The sequence below is a fragment of the Pseudophryne corroboree genome, chromosome 5, assembly GCF_028390025.1.
Source record: "Pseudophryne corroboree isolate aPseCor3 chromosome 5, aPseCor3.hap2, whole genome shotgun sequence".
In the NCBI taxonomy this organism is placed as follows: Eukaryota; Metazoa; Chordata; class Amphibia; order Anura; family Myobatrachidae; genus Pseudophryne; species Pseudophryne corroboree.
In genome coordinates this window covers 781,936,465-781,948,671 of record NC_086448.1, presented here as the reverse complement: position 1 = coordinate 781,948,671, position 12,207 = coordinate 781,936,465, and the positions used below count along the sequence as shown (strand labels likewise).

Sequence of the window (12,207 nt, the reverse complement as noted above, 5' to 3'; positions counted from 1 at the left end):
CATACTGTACATTCCCCATGTCATTAACACCTCTACTTACTGTACATTCCCCATGTCATTAACATCTCTATATACTGTACATGCCCCATGTCATTAACACCTCTACTTACTGTACATGCCCCATGTCATTAACACCTCTACTTACTGTACATTCCCCATGTCATTAACATCTCTATATACTGTACATGTCCCATGTCATTAACACCTCTATATACTGTACATGCCCCATGTCATTAACACCTCTATATACTGTACATGCCCCATGTCATTAACATCTCTACATACTGTACATGCCCCATGTCATTAACACCTCTACATACTCTACATGCCCCATGTCATTAACACCTCTATATACTGTACATGCCCCATGTCATTAACACCTCTATATACTGTACATGCCCCACGTCATTAACACCTCTACATACTGTACATGCCCCATGTCATTAACACCTCTACATACTGTACATGCCCCATGTCATTAACACCTCTATATACTGTACATGCCCCACGTCATTAACACCTCTACATACTGTACGTGCCCCACGTCATTAACACCTCTACATACTGTACGTGCCCCACGTCATTAACACCTCTATATACTGTACGTGCCCCACGTCATTAACACCTCTATATACTGTACATGCCCCACGTCATTAACACCTCTATATACTGTACATGCCCCATGTCATTAACACCTCTGCATACTGTTCGTGCCCCACGTCATTAACACCTCTACATACTGTACGTGCCCCACTTCATTAACACCTCTACATACAGTCCGTGCCCCACGTCATTAACATCTCTACATACTGTACATGCCCCATGTCATTAACACCTCTACATACTGTACGTGCCCCACGTCATTAACATCTCTACATACTGTACATACCCCATGTCATTAACACCTCTACATACATGCCCATGTCATTAACACCGCTACATACGTGCCCCATGTCATTAACACCTCTACATACATGCCCATGTCATTATTTCCTCTACATACATGCCTCATCTCATTAATACCTTTACATACATGCCCCACGTCATTAACACCTCTACATACATGTCCCATGTCATTAACACCTCTACATACATGCCCGGCATCATTAACACCTCTACATAGATGCCCCATGTCATTAACACCTCTACATACATGTCCCATGTTATTAACACCTCTACATACATGCCCGGCATCATTAACACCTCTACATACATGTCCTGCATCATTTAACCAATTACCTTGCTCATTAGAGAAAATGACATGAAACAAGAGCTATCTATAGTACATTGCCCATAATTTAATATTTAGACACCATTATTACTGGTAGGGAGGGATGTCTCAGGGGTACTGCACTGTGTCTTGCCATTTTTACATACAAAAAAGGACTATTCCCTACTTTTCCCCTACTCTGGAGGTGTGGACTATGAGACGTGTTAAGGCTCATTGGGACCTGTATTAAAGTGGATTTCTTATTGAATAATAAAGAGCTACATCTGCTGATAAAATGCGTGCTACCTAGTTTGCACTAATTACATCTTCCCCTGTGTCTGTGACACAGGTGTAAATTACTTCGTATGTACTTTTCTAAGAGACCTATTGGCCTGATTAGCCCAAGTTCCAGCAAAATCTTACATAAATTAATTTGCCAGTACGTGATTAGACAGACCCTTGGAACACAATCTTTGGTAACACAGTTCAACAATCTTGTCCGCGCCCAGCCACTAGGTGGCACTGTTGCTATTGCTGTCTAGGCCAAGCTTTCTGTTGTCTCACCATTTTCCTACCAAAGTAATGCCACCCCGACTTGACATTTTCTCTAAACGTCTTCCGGTTCATGTTATCTGCAGGACAGAAAAAGTATTATACATTATTATATAAAAGACATGGAATTAATTTATTTTGTCATGAGCCAATCGAGTCTGACTAATGTCAACATTAGCCCTGATTACAAGTATTATAAGTCTCTGAGTCATTCCATGACCATGTTTTTATACAGGTCATGGATCTTTGAGGTGAATTTATAATATTCAAATTACTTGTATTACTAACAATACATAAATAATAATAATAATAATAATAATAATAATAATACAGGCATTATTGATAGGGATGTATACTTTACATAATGTTAACCTCATTTTTGTATTATAACTGAAACCAGAGTAAAGAGATTGATACAAATGACACCAGTACCTCGAGATGCTTCGAATATCCCATTCAAAGAGTAAACCAGAGCGCAGGTCACAACAAGGGCGTAGAAGCCAAGCTCATAGTGCGGTAATGCCGTCTTTATCCCCATGGTGGCAGCAGATCAACACGGAAAATATGTTGTATAAAACACTAGACAAGAACATTGAGAATATTGTATTATTCACAGGGGCGGATTGGGAACAAAAAGCGGCCCTGGAAAAATTTGTACTAGTGGCCCCACATGGGCAGCACCAGAGGTGTAAGGTCTAGCCATGGGCCATGGCCGCAGCACCCTCCCCCCAAGACTTTCCAGATAGTGGGCATGTCCAGCATCAAGGGGGAAGTTAAAAACAAATAAAATTAAATATTATGAGCACATTATATGATACACCTTCAGAATTTAGGGAACTATATCATTCTTTAGAAAGATATACAGTATTTTCTTCCTTATTACACCAACCGTATCCCAATCACTATTCACTCAATCTTATATGATAGCCAAGCAGGCAGACAGAGCATACATTAGATCATCTGCAATCACAGGCTAAGTGGCAGTAATTTTCATATATGCAAATTATTTTGCATCTTATTCATTATGTCTATAAAAAGGACCACATGTCCTCAAACAAAACAGGCCCCATGGGTGCGTCGGCCCACCGGGGATCTTCCCTGTAAACCCTATGGCCAATCCACCTCTGATTATTCAGGTAGATAGGTTTTACTACTACTGACAGGGGGCAGGGGGCTGGAGTGACAGGGGGCAGCAGGCTGGAGTTACAGAGGACAGGAGTCTGGAGAGACAGTATCCTGGATTGACAGGAGGCTGGAGTAACAGGGGGAAGGAGGCTGAAAAGACAGAAGTATGGAGTTACAGAAGGTATTATGCTGGAAAGGTAGGACTCTGTAGTGACACTGGACAGGAGACTGGGGTGACAGACTTGAGTGACAGGGGGCAGGAGGCTTGAAAGACAGAGCAGGAGGTTGGAGAGAGGACACACACAGGGGGCAGGAAGCTGGATAGACACAGTGGTCAGTAGGCAGGAGGGGACAGGGGGCAGTAGGAGATACAGGGGCACAAGTTGGTTGAACCTCTTTAGGAGGATAGTGACATTGTTATATTCCTACACAAACAGGTATCTTCTGTACCATGTGATCTCCTACATGAATAGTGAATAACGACTGTAGACACTGTCTGCCCAGGGACGGAGTTTAAATTTCTTCAGAGGTTCCCCATTGCAGAGAAACCACCATAAAGTTAATGTGTATTTTTATTTCGAACATACCAAAAAATAGTATATACAGTATGTATTTTTTTAAGGGTGGCGCCAAAGGGACTTTTTGCCCTGGGCTCTACTTGGTCAAGAACTGTCCCTGCAAGCAGTCACCCACCATATATACAGTAGACTTGCTCCCATAATAGGCAATTGTTTCATATATTTGATAAAACACAGGTCACACGTTGGTAGTGCCGTAACTAGCGGTGTGATAGCGGTGCCTGTGGTCACAGTACCGCCAGCAGCACCCACACATCCGTACTTCCGCCGCTACTGCCACAACACCTAGGCACCCGCCCACTAGCCAGCCTACCTGCCAGTTTATCTGCTCGCCTATTTGCAGGCATGCTGAGGTAGAAGAGGGCTTTTGTGCATGGCTGCAGAGTGAGTGAATGTGCGGGCTAGACTCTGCCTGGTGCAATGTGTTAAAGAAAATGGGGCTCTACCTGGTGCAGTGTGTAAAAGGGGGCAATACCTGGTGCATGTGTAAAAGGAAAGCGGGCTCTACCTGGTGCAATGTGTAATAGGGGGCTCTACGTGGTGCAGTGTGTAAAATGGGGCTCTAACTGGTGCAATGTGTAAAAGGGGGCTCTACCTGGTGCAGTGTATAAAAGGGAGCTTACCTGGTGCAGTGTGTAAAAGAGGCTCTACCTGTATAAGGGGACTATACCGGGTGTAATGTGTATAAGTGCCACTGCTGTGTAGTGTAATTTGAATAATGGAGACTACTGCGCGGCATAATATGAATTGGTATTATTTTGAGACCCCGCCCTTCCCCATGAAGCCACGCCTCTATCTATTTTCCGGCGCACACTGTCCCGGTTTTAATTATTGGGGGAAAGGGGGGGGCACCAATTCTATTTCTGGCACAAGGCACCAAAATGTCTAGTTACAGCTCTGTACGTTGTCAGTGCTTCCATAGCTTACTTAGCGTGCTGTAGCATTAGATTTAAGGCATGTTATGTACTGTACCCTCTCAGATATTCTCAGCCAAATGTCTGCTATAAAGGGCAGTGGAAAGCCGGTGACACCTTGCTGGGTGTTAGTCTCTGGCAGTCTTGTTGGAGGTTATCTGGCTTAGCTGTTCCTTCTGACTTGAAATGAAATAAGTGACCTTCATTTAAGACTTTCATCTATGGTATAATGGAGGACTCAAATACCCCGCACACGTGAGAGTGCTTCTGCATTCATTCAGCGTAATATAGGGCCTAATTCAGAGTTGATCGCAGCAGCAAATTTGTTAGCAGTTGGGCAAAACCATGTGCACTGCAGGGGGGCAGATATAACATGTGCAGAGAGAGTTAGATTTGGATGCGTCCAATCTGCAATCTAAATTGCAGTGTAAAAATAAAGCAGCCAGTATTTACCCTGCACAGAAACAAAATAACCCACCCAAATCTAACTCTCTCTGAACGTGTTATATCTGTCCCCCCCGGGGGGCACATGGGGCCTAATTCAGACCTGATCGTAGCCGTGTAAAATTTTGCATGGCTACGATCAGCCACCCTGACATGCGGGGGGACGCCCAGCACAGGGCTAGTTCGCCCTGCATGTCTGGGCCTCCCTATGCCGCATGGGTGCGATAGCATAGCACGGCAGCAATGCTAGCGCACCCGGCGAGTAAGTCCTTACCTGCGCAACATTGCTGCGATGGTAGGCGACTTTTTGCCGCGTCCCGGGTAACAGCTCCCCCGCACTGTCTGGGCACGCCCAAAATGGTGGCTGAACCTGCCCCCTCCCGCCCAGCGAACGCCTCGGCCTGTCAATCAGGCAGAGGCGATCGCTGGGCTGAGATGCCGATAGTATCGCTGGCATGTACATGTGCAGTTCAGTCCTGATCGCCCGCTGTGCGAAAAAGCACAGCAGCAATCAGGTCTGAATTAGGGGATCCGGTCTCTAGGTTGACAGTAACTAGGTCGACACTATCTAGGTCGACTACTGTTGGGCGACTAACTAGGTCGACAGGGTTTCTATGTCGACAGGGTCTCTAGGTCGACATGTTCTAGGTCAAAAGGTCGACATGAGTTTTTCAGGATTTGTTTCTTTTTTTTTAACCTTTTCATACTTAGCGATCCACGTGGACTACAATCGGGAACGGTAACCTGTGCAGAGAGCAGCGAGGCACCTTGCCCGAAGCATGGCGAGCGAAGCAAGCCATGCGAGGCGACGCGGTGCACTAATTGGGGCTCCCGGTCACTGTACAAAGAAAACGACACAAAAAAACATTAAAAACTCATGTCGACCTTTTGACCTGTCGACCTAGAGACCCAGTCGACCTAGAAACCCTGTCGACCTAGTTACTGTCGACCAATAGTGGTCGACCTAGACACTGTAGACCTAGTTACTATCTACCTTCCATACCACTCCCCTGAATTAGTCCCATGGTTTTGCCCAACTGCTAACAAATTTGCTGCTGCAATCAACTCTGAATTACCCCATAGTTGCTCTAAGGATTGCAGTACGTGGGTCATGGTGAGAAGTGTCCTGCACTCACCCACATTGCGGTGTTGTGATCCAGCTGCATAAGATCAATTTCCCCCTCTTTTGCAGGATTCTGCAGTGCTAGGTGATAGCTCTTCAGGGTCACCCATCTATTAATGATCATTTCATTGTTTTTCTGATGAAATGCTGCTGGGTTTAGCCTAAAGCACACCTTATAGGAATAAGATCAGAGAGAGGACATCGGGAATGTCTGCATTACATGTGTCACTTCCCTGTGTTTGAAAGTATTCCTAACCTTGGTCAAAGTGAACTCAGAAATATGTTCTGCCCTGTATAAAGATGAAAAATACTCTACAGCAGGGGTATTCAACAGGTGGCGTGGAACTACACATCCCAGCAGGCCTTGGAACAGTTTTAGCATGCCTAAATAGTAAAACCATGGCAGGGCATGCTGGGATGTGTAGTACCGCAATACCTGGAGGGCTGCATGTTGAAAAGTCTTGCTCTACACAGGGCCCCCGCTAAGCAGGTAGCACCCGCCCCCAGATGTGCCTTCTCCACACTCTCATGTATGTCATCTCGAGATGGAAAACTGAAATGTGTCTTTGCATTTGGGTGCATGAGTACCCCCAGCCGACTGAACGCCTTGCAGCAGGACATGCTAAGTTGTTGCTGCCCGCTGAAGACACCATTGGTTGCAGTTGGGTCAGTTTGTGGCTGTGGCTTGGGGAACTAGTGAGGTATTCTTCCTGAAATCTCTGAACCTTTGTCGCTATTCTGCATCATGCCCCCTTCCTATTGAAATGGCCAAGGTGGATGGGTGCTCATGCTACGTGAAATTGTGAGTGTTGTATGTTTGGACGACAGTTATCATCATGACATTGTCAAACTGGTGGTCTAGTGGTGTCTTATCTTCTCCCGGAAGCTGCGTCTTCTTCTGGGTCCCAGCAGTCACGTAAGGAGCAGTTCTGGCACAGACCTGAGGATCGGCGTTCTGCCACTATCCCTATCTCTACTCCTAATCCTCCCTCTAGTGCAGGCCTGGCCAACCTGTGCTCTCCAGCTGTTGTGAAACAACAAGTCCCAGCATGCCCTGCTATTAGGTAATGCTAAAACTGTGGCAGGGCATGCAGTGATGTGTAGTTTTATAACAGCTGGAGAGCCACAGGTTGGCCAGGCCTGCTCCAGTGCATAGCCCTAGGGGGTAATACAGATCTGATTGCTAGGCAGTGATTTTTGCACTGCTGCGATCAGATAGACGCCACCTAGATCGGGAGTGTATTTTTGCTGTGCAAGTGTGCGATGGCATGTGTAGCAGAGCTGTACAAACTGATTTTGTGCAGTGTCTGCGCAGCCCAGGACTTACTCAGCCGCTGCGATCACTTCAGCCTGTTTAGGACCGGACTTGATGTCAGACACCCGCCCTGCAAACGATTGGACACGCCTGCGTTTTTCCAGACATTCCTTGAAAACGGTCAGTTGCCACCCACAAACGCCCTCTTCCTGTCAATCTCCTTGCGAACGCCCGTGCGAATGGATACTTCTCACAAACCCGTCGCTGACCAACGATCCCCTTTGCAGCCGTCCGTCACGCCTGTGCATTGCTGTACATATGCATGCGCAGTTCAGATCCGAGCGCCCGCTGCGATCAGGACTGAATTACCCCCCTAACCATCACCCCCCTCCCCCCAAAAAAAATCCTCCCCTCCCCCCTCAGCCAATCCCTAACCCTCCTGATAATGCCTAAATCAAACTGTCGGTATTCTGGGAATGTCAATATTTCACATGGCGACATTTCAGATGTCGAGATTGTGAAGTCAACATCCTCAGAACAGTCGACCATGTGATTGGATCCTGAAATCGCAGCGAATGGCACCATTATAGGGGGATCACTCTGCGGAGGGGGAGGGGCCAATTAACGCAAGATGCCTGCTCACCCACTGTGTCCAACTGTATCTCCCCTCAAAAAATAAAAATGTGTAAATTGAGGACAACTCTTCCCATCACAACTCCCACCATCATTACACGTTCTGGGGCCTATGTAGAGTTCGGCACAAGTCAGGTTTGCAGACAGTTTTTGCCTTTTCTCACACTTCACATGCTTCGAGTCCATGCATCATACACATCTTAGTCGCAACTGTATCTGAACGAGTGTCACCGGCGGTGTCTAGGCTGAGTGTCTACAATGCAAAAATACCCCAAAAGCTGCCGCTGTCACACAAACCCTCCAATCATACTCTATACAGGTTTGAAAATGAAAGAGAACATCTGCTTGGTTGCTGATAAGACACCTTTTCCCAACAGCATCCTCTGCACCAGGGGGGTCATTCCGAGTTGATCGCTCACTAGCAACTTTTTGCTGTGCTGCTATCAGATAGTCGCCTCCTATAGGGGAGTGTATTTTCGCTTTGCAAGTGTGCAGCCAGCGGCACAAAAAAGTTTTTTTGTAGTTTCTGAGTAGCTCTGGACTTACTCAGCCGCTGCGATCACTTCAGCCTGTCCGGTCCCAGAATTGACGTCAGACACCCGCCCTGCAAACGCTTGGACACACCTGCGTTTTCCCTACCACTCCCAGAAAACGGTTAGTTGACACCCATAAACGCCTTCTTCCTGTCAATCTCCTTGCGATCGGCTGTGCGAATGGATTCTTCGTTAAATCCATCGCTAAGCACCGATCAGCTTTGTACCCGCATGACGCGCCCTTCGCATTGCGGTGCATATGCATGCGCAGTTTTTACCTGATTGCACCGCAGCGAAAAAAACTAGCGTGCGATCAGGTCAGAATGACCCCCCAGAATCTACCTGAAACTTGTTTCCAAAAGTAGGCAAGTATGAATCACACCAATGCACATACAGACTAGGAAAGGAGGGGATCACACTAATGCATATACTGACTAGGAGGGGATCACACTAATGCATATACTGACTAGGAGGGGATCACACTAATGCATATACTGACTAGGAGGGGAGGGGATCAGACCTGACCACCCACTGTGCGAAAACGCACAGCAGCGATCAGGTCTGAATTAGCCCCATTATTGTGTGCGGAGCATAAAATGGTGTCATGAGTATAACTGTATGTGGCATGTATACAGTGTATGGCATAATGTGTGGCAAAATATGTAATGGGCATTACAGTGTGTGGCATAAGATGTAATGGGCATTACGGTGTTTGGCATAAGTTGTAATAGGCATTATGGTGTGTGGCATAATGTGTAATGGGCATTACGATGTATGGCATAATGTGTAATGGGCATTACGATGTATGGCATAATGTGTAAGGGGCATACTATAAGGAAAATAACAAATAATATAAAGGGCATGAATCAGGTTTTACTGTTTTTATATTTTCTTGTGATATATAAGGGGCTCTACCTGGTGTAATGTGTATAAGGGGCTCTGCTCTACAGTGGTGTAATGTGTGTAAGGGGCTCTAACATGGCATAATGTGTATGAGGGGTACTACTGTGTGGTGTTATGCGACTGACGGACACTTCTGTGCGGTGTAATGTGCCTTTGGCACACACTGTCCCTGTTTTGAATGGGGGGGTGGCACGAAAGGAAACTTTTGCTCTGGGCGCCACAAGGTCTAGAACTGTCCCTGTCTATCTTACAGTATGTTCCCTCACAGCAGCTCTTATTCCGCGCTTTATGCTCTATCGCCCCAGCCCTTATTCTCCACTGATTTATCACTCTACCTCTAATTCCTTATCCCTGCCTACTGTAAATTAACTGCCATCCTCAGCATTTATTTTTTAAGCGGCGGGGCACCGGGTTATGCTCAGTGGGTCATATAAAAGACTTAGGGGCCCATTTATCGATGAGTATTAGCTATTTAAAATCATTGCTTATGATAAATGGTGCTTCGGCCAATCAGCTCAACACAGACATTTTCGAAGTACAACAGGTTAGGAAACTGCTCTGCAGAACTGCATTGTGCCAGCTCCAGGCTTGCAACTCGTATTTACAGATGGAGACAAATCCTGTCGCAGCTGTGATTTAGTTCACATAGGCTGTGCAAAAATGTGCTAATGTCGCAGCCACCGGGATTTGTATTGAGATACCCACTAAAGGCCAGTCCCCCATTACCTCCCACAGACACTCCCTGCCTGTCACTCACTTTGCAAATAAATCCACTCTAGGACCACGACTGCAAGACCATCGCTGCACATGCTCAGTGCGACCTATACATTTGCATAGTGGCGCCATCTAAATAAGGACCCAACGTTCAAAAACTGAGAAGCTGGTCACCCTTATTTATCAACAAGTTGCTCTAAAAGCTCAAAAGTATGGTTGATTCTACATCGGAGTGGGAGAAGGGACCTTCTGACGTACCTAGGGGAGGAGACACGTCACCAGGGGGAGGAGCTACGGCCGAACAGGGTGCCCGAAAAGTACCCTCGCGGGCTCGGTGGCTTGCTCCGCTTCGCTCGCCACCTAATTACTAAAGGTAATAGTTGGTGGCGTGGATAGTAGAGGAACTATCCCGCTGGCCTAGCTCCTCCCCCTTGTGTGGTGACTCCTCCCCCTGACGAAAAAGGTCCCTTAGCCCACTTGGATCTAGCTTCAACCTCAAATCAAAAGTATGGCAACCACTTCCCTAGACTAGAGTAAGCTAGTGCCCCCTTGTGTCTGGTGTGCTGCATTGCTCCCCAGATACACAGCACAGCAGGTATAGCTAGCTGGGAGGCAGGTAGAGTGTGGTGTCTCAGGGGTGTCAGACATCAGAGATAGGCTGTGTGACGGGCAATATGCCAGATAGGTCACTTTGTCTATGGAAGAAGCATGTGAGTAAATACAGTGGGTGTCTCCAGTTACTTACAGAAGATGCAATGCCAGCAATGTGGCTGGGTAAAGCTAATTCAGAGCTGCTTTCTGCATCTTGTTCCATTAATAGCTCAGCGACTGAGCGATCACAGATACTGAGAGATGACTGCAGTGCTGTGTACTCTATACACGGTGTATGCAGCAAATCCTATGCAGGTCCCAGCACATGTACAATATATTAATATAGTGCTTTATGTCACACTACCAGCCATGTATGCAAGCTGGCGCAATATTATGCTGCATTCATCCCAATTCCTTCCTTTATTTCCTATTATAATAGAACCTGGCTATTCTACCCACTGCCTTTGGGAATATTTCTTGTAACGTATATATATTTATACATTTATTTTAAGTACATTTTAAGTTATGCATTAATAAAAAAATATATGACTGATAGAATAGCATCAGATACCATTTGTAAATGTTCCATTGGAATGCTTCTGTGCATCTGGAATGATGTGAAACGACTCCATACTTCAGTTACATTAAATACTCTAGGTATAATGACTCCAGACAATTGGTCACAAGTATCTGCAGTACAGCAATCAGTATTCTCTCCCAGTATACAGTACACTATGGAGCAGTATGTATAATGGAGCGGCACAGAATGCCCTCTCAGTTCCCATGTTCCAGGCTTTGCAATGCAAAGTAAGATACAGACAATGCTGCATTATATTGGATTTGTGGATGAGTTCAGTCCCCTGTATCACTGACCTTGAGAGGCAGAATAGGAGCAGGCAGCCTGGTGAGATGCACAGAAGTCAGTTCCCAGCAGCAGCAGGAGTAGTGCAGGGTGCAGGCAGGCGTGAGGGACCCATCAGTGCAGGGTGCGAAGTGCTGGGACACTCACTCAGGATCTCTGAAGTAAGTTGAGATGAATGAGCTCTGTGGGAGGCTGGCATTCAGCACTGCAGGGATGGGAGGCTGGTTATCAGTGCAGCCTGCTGCCTGCCGCACAGAGCCTGGCAGGAGATAGGGGTACTGCGGGTGCGGATTATTACATCTACACTAAAAAGGACTACAGTCAATAGGTCGACCACTAATGGTCGACATGCATTAGGTCGACAGGTTCGAAAGGTCAACAGGGTCAAAAGCTTGACATGGAATAGGTAGACAGCAGGAAAGGTCGACGGGCAAAAGGTCGACAGGGTCAAAAGGTCGACATGGAATAGGTAGATAGTGGGAAAGGATGTCGGGCAAAAGGTCGACGTGGAAATGGTCAACACAAAAAAAAGGAAGGCACAAATTTATCATTTTTGGGGGGTGTTTTGTCACTTCTCTGCCACAAACAAGCCCCATTACTGTACCGCGTCCCCTCGCATGGTGAGCAAGCTTCGAGCAAGGTGATTTGCACCTCTACCGCTGCGCTCGGCACAGGTTACTATTCCCAATCGTAGTCCACGTGGACAGTACAGTATGAAAAAGTTGAAAAAAAGAAATAAAAAACCTTGTATCAGAATATGTGTGTCGACA

The 12,207-nt window shown here is 46.4% G+C and overlaps 1 protein-coding gene across 1 annotated transcript in view; it reads right to left on the bottom strand.

Moving 5' to 3' along the window:
• The window catches only part of HHATL (hedgehog acyltransferase like), a 55,856-nt gene extending 44,210 nt beyond the window's left edge, over positions 1-11,646 (bottom strand). Inside the window, exons 1-3 of the mRNA XM_063924351.1 lie at positions 11,449-11,646; positions 2,195-2,341; positions 1,775-1,842 (exon numbers count right to left, since the gene is read on the bottom strand). Coding sequence (XP_063780421.1) covers positions 1,775-1,842; positions 2,195-2,300 — 174 coding nt within the window. The 5' untranslated portion in view covers positions 2,301-2,341; positions 11,449-11,646. The remainder of the gene's footprint in view (positions 1-1,774; positions 1,843-2,194; positions 2,342-11,448) is intronic.
• Positions 11,647-12,207: the final 561 nt, after the last annotated feature.